Consider the following 3,121-nt stretch of genomic DNA (forward strand, 5'->3'; position numbering starts at 1 on the left):
AAGAATAAAATCGAAAACATATTTACTAGTTTATGGTTGACACCTAAAATCGGATTTTTAAATTTAAATTAATTTAAAATCTTCAGATTTATAAAAATAATGTAATTAATTATTCCTAAAAATCTGAATTTTTTTTAATATATGTTAATTGATTAAAATACCCTTATGCTGAAATTTGTGTGATTATATGGTACATATTACCCTATTGTAGTATCATAGACTCTCAGATCATGACATTTGATTCTATTCTATCCGGTGGTCCTGATTTGTGCATTTTGACACACAACAGTTAGTAAAAACAAAATAATCTAAGTGTATATATATATATATATATATATATATATATATATATATATATATATATATATATATATATATATATATATATATATATATATATATATATATATATATAAAAGACAAAAATAAAGAAAAGACAAAGCATAAAGAAAATTTTAACTTCAAGGTTATTGACAGAAATCGAATTCACAGTGCAACAATAACAAAATTGCAATATTCGTCAAACCACATGTACATAAAATTTATTCTCTAATAAATCTTAGTCGTTGAGAATGCATTATATTCCTTTAGCATGTCACTTCATGTCTTTAATGGCAAATATTAACTTTTGGTTTTTGTTATGATAGATTTCTATAATATATTTAAATTTTATAATAACATTACTTTAGGGATGAAACGTTATTTTTGAACGTGTTTGGCATAAAGCTTTTGAAAACGTTTGGTACTTTTTAATTTTTAACTTTTGATAAAACGGTCTATTTTAAACAAAAAAACGGTCTATTTTAAACAAAAAACTTCATTTGTCAGTAGGAGCGTTTACTTTTAGTTTTAACAAAACGCTCCGATTCTAAAAGTTATTTTATATAGCGTTTAACAACACACTCCTGAGTTTTTAAAATCACTTTCCATCATTACCTTTAAAATTGTAGTATTTATATATTTATTTCTTTTTAATCAATTATCCTTTTATGTAATTTTATATATTTCAAAAGCTTCCAGCTATTTTTACCAAACATACATATAACACATAAACGCTATCCGCTTCCACCTAACAATTATTTTTGTCAAACACACCCAAAATGATGGTGTGATATTTTCATAATGGATTTTCTAATATGTGTTTTAATTATAAGGAATATTAGCATAGTTAAATGTGAAATTTAATTATAGAAAATATTCTTCATAATTAATATCATTCATATTTAATTATGATAATATTTTTTATAATTAATTGTTTCGTAAAAAACAATCATTTTTAAATTTGAACTTCGAAACTTTTATTTGTAGATTTTACATGCTTAACGTGTAATCAGTACATGTATGCTATGAAGTATGAACGAACAAATTCTGGAATACGACAACTTTATTTTTTCAGTGTGATAATTCAAAGACGTACACGGTACACCACATGAAACCAACGGAACCATAAAATAAGGAAAAGTGGAATGATACAAAAAGTAGAAAAACTAAAGCAATTGGGTGCATCACATTCCCTGGTCTCAACCTCATAATAACACAACCCAAATTACAACTTTCTACCAAAATTGGTACTACAACCAAATAATACAATACGAATAAACCTAACGATAATTGGACTCGCCGATCAAAATTTTGTTGGATTTCCTCTTCCAGGGGAAATTGTTGCTAAATCATAGCAACGATCCAAAAGTCACTTTACATCATATGCTGTAAAGTCATAGATCGATCTGGAACAGAAAAGTTCAGCTCTGGAGAGCTGCACATAAAAGATCGACGATGAAATGATAGCGTTGACCAAGTCAACACATGCCATCAAATAAAACCATCATCTCCGAAACCATTTGTGTTGACCGTTGGATCATCATAATAATATCCATCCGTGACCCCACCTGAGCTATTTCCGGTCCCATCACTACCGTCCATTGCATACTCTTCTTCATCCTCACCGTTCACTCCTTCATCTGATGACAACGGTGCTAACCAGCACGTGCCATGAAGGTGTCCGTTCACACACACAAAATACTCCAGTGTGCCGTCGTGTGAGCCGAGCCGCTTAGCCGCATTTCTAGGAACTAAGCCGGCAGTGGTCATACTCCAAACACGGGCCCCACAATAAGGGCACCTCTCCCGCTCCTCTAACGCCGCCTGTCTGGCTATCAAACAAGCACGTGTCCTCGACTCGCGAAATCCCCGGAATACCCCTCGGAAAACACCTAAGTCGTCTTCTCGATCACCAACCCGGTGTTCACAGGGGTCGCTCACAAACAACAAGTCCCCACGACACCGTTTCATCAAGAAGCTCCGACCGGACGTCTTCGAGAACCGGGTCTCTGTAACAAAGTGCCCCGGTTTTGGCCGGCTCAACACAAAATTCCGACTAGACTCGCAATCGCCGCAAAAAAACAGCAGCTTAGCTAACGCCGGCCAACCGCCGCCCATCCGGCTACTGTGAACACCGTTCGATAGTGTCTCTGTTATCCTCGGCGCACGGAACAAACAGAGCTCCCGCCATAACAACCGCTTCGCCATGGCGCGGAGTCTCCGGCACACTGACGCCGTCCGGCAAAGCACCTGAACGTCCCATTTCATCGATTCCATAACTAACAAAAGCACTCTCTCGTTAAAAAAATCCGATTCGTGTGAACCGGAACCACCGCTAATGGACGTGCTCAGCCTCACTCTCTGGTTCGCACTCATTTTCTTCGGATCTCCGGCGAAAAAAAGGGTATTACACGCTTATATATAGTTGCACAATACTATTTCTAGAGACTAGAATACTAGTCCGAATGTGTCAGGTGATTATTGGATGATTACTTTTCTATTGGATATTGCTGCTGGAATCATGATCGTGGGCGGTTTCAATTTGTGGAAAATGGACACGTGGAGGTATTAATTGGTGCTTAAAAGGAAAGAAAGTAGGTTATCAAGTGACTGCCAGCCACGCGTCCAGGAGGATGTTAAAAGTTGGTTGCTCGAAATATCTTTTTAAGGGGGTAACGTGGCAGTCTAGGAGGCTGTGGGCTACCACGTGGATGAAAATATCTGGTGGTGTGGGACACGTGCAGGGCTGTGTTGGGGTACACATAGGGTAGATGACCTGTGTGGACAAAAAAGGTCAAAA

General features: G+C 36.2%; 1 protein-coding gene across 1 annotated transcript; it reads right to left on the minus strand.

Annotated features, from left to right (window-relative positions):
- Window positions 1–1,354: 1,354 nt before the first annotated feature.
- EDL3 (EID1-like 3) lies at window positions 1,355–2,830 on the minus strand. The gene has a single exon (XM_078972669.1). The coding sequence runs from the start codon at window positions 2,695–2,697 to the stop codon at window positions 1,813–1,815; it is 885 nt and encodes a 294-aa protein (XP_078828795.1). The 5' UTR covers window positions 2,698–2,830; the 3' UTR covers window positions 1,355–1,812.
- Window positions 2,831–3,121: the final 291 nt, after the last annotated feature.

The sequence above is a fragment of the Lactuca saligna genome, chromosome 9, assembly GCF_052625555.1.
Source record: "Lactuca saligna cultivar CGN05327 chromosome 9, ASM5262555v1, whole genome shotgun sequence".
Classification (NCBI taxonomy): domain Eukaryota; kingdom Viridiplantae; phylum Streptophyta; class Magnoliopsida; order Asterales; family Asteraceae; genus Lactuca; species Lactuca saligna.